Below are 785 nucleotides of genomic sequence, written 5' to 3' on the forward strand. Positions count from 1 at the left end.
CCATGATGTGGGCACCTCTGTCAAACACGGGAAGCCCAAGAAGCAGAAGCTGGAGGGCAAAGGGGGCCACGGGACTGGGCCTGGCCCTGGCCGGCCCAAGTCCAAGAACCTTCAGCCCAAGATCCAGGAATATGAGTTTCAGGATGATCCCATTGATGTGCCCCGCATTCCCAAAAACGATGCTCCAAACAGGTGTGTGGGTGTTGGGGGGCGTTCGGATCATCTGCTTCCTTGCAGCACCCAGTGGGAGGGGTGTCTCCAGCCCAAGGGAAGAGGTGTGCGAGGGGAAGGGGGGTGAGTGTCAGCTCCAGCGGGCTCCCCTGAAACCCTTTTCCTCCCGCCTCGCAGGTTCGGGGCGTCGGGGGAGCCGTACTGTGCCGATCTCACCAACGAGGAGGTCAGAGTCCTCGAGGAGCTGCTCAAGCCGCCGGAGGATGAGGCTGAGCATTACAAGGTGAAAAACTTCCAAGCCCCAACCCGGTGCCTCCCTCACCCATTCCCCTACCCTCTCTCCCCGTTCCCTCCTGGCCCTCGGCCGCTCTGTCCCCTCCCACACCTCACAGCCAGCGTTCAGCCTGGGGATGATGCCATGGTGCTGGTGAGGCAGGAGGCGAGGCGGGGGGCTCTGGGCATTGTGCCGAGCCCTGCTCTTGCAGATCCCGCCCCTGGGGAAGCATTACTCCCAGCGCTGGGCCCAGGAGGACCTGCTGGAGGAGCAGAAGGACGGAGCCCGGGCAGCCGCTGCTGCTGACAAGAAAAAGGGCGTCCTGGGGCCGCTGACTGAG

At 63.6% G+C, this 785-nt stretch overlaps 1 protein-coding gene across 1 annotated transcript in view; it reads left to right on the forward strand.

Annotated features, from left to right (window-relative positions):
• The window catches only part of TADA3 (transcriptional adaptor 3), a gene marked incomplete at both ends in the record, with an annotated part of 2145 nt that overhangs the window by 419 nt on the left and 941 nt on the right, over positions 1-785 (forward strand). The window contains 3 exon segments of the mRNA XM_009698728.1: positions 1-192; positions 349-454; positions 657-785. The exon segment at positions 1-192 is cut by the window's left edge and continues 30 nt beyond it; the exon segment at positions 657-785 is cut by the window's right edge and continues 7 nt beyond it. Coding sequence (XP_009697030.1) covers positions 1-192; positions 349-454; positions 657-785 — 427 coding nt within the window.

The sequence above is a fragment of the Cariama cristata genome, unplaced genomic scaffold, assembly GCF_000690535.1.
Source record: "Cariama cristata isolate BGI_N322 unplaced genomic scaffold, ASM69053v1 scaffold22124, whole genome shotgun sequence".
Taxonomy (NCBI): domain Eukaryota; kingdom Metazoa; phylum Chordata; class Aves; order Cariamiformes; family Cariamidae; genus Cariama; species Cariama cristata.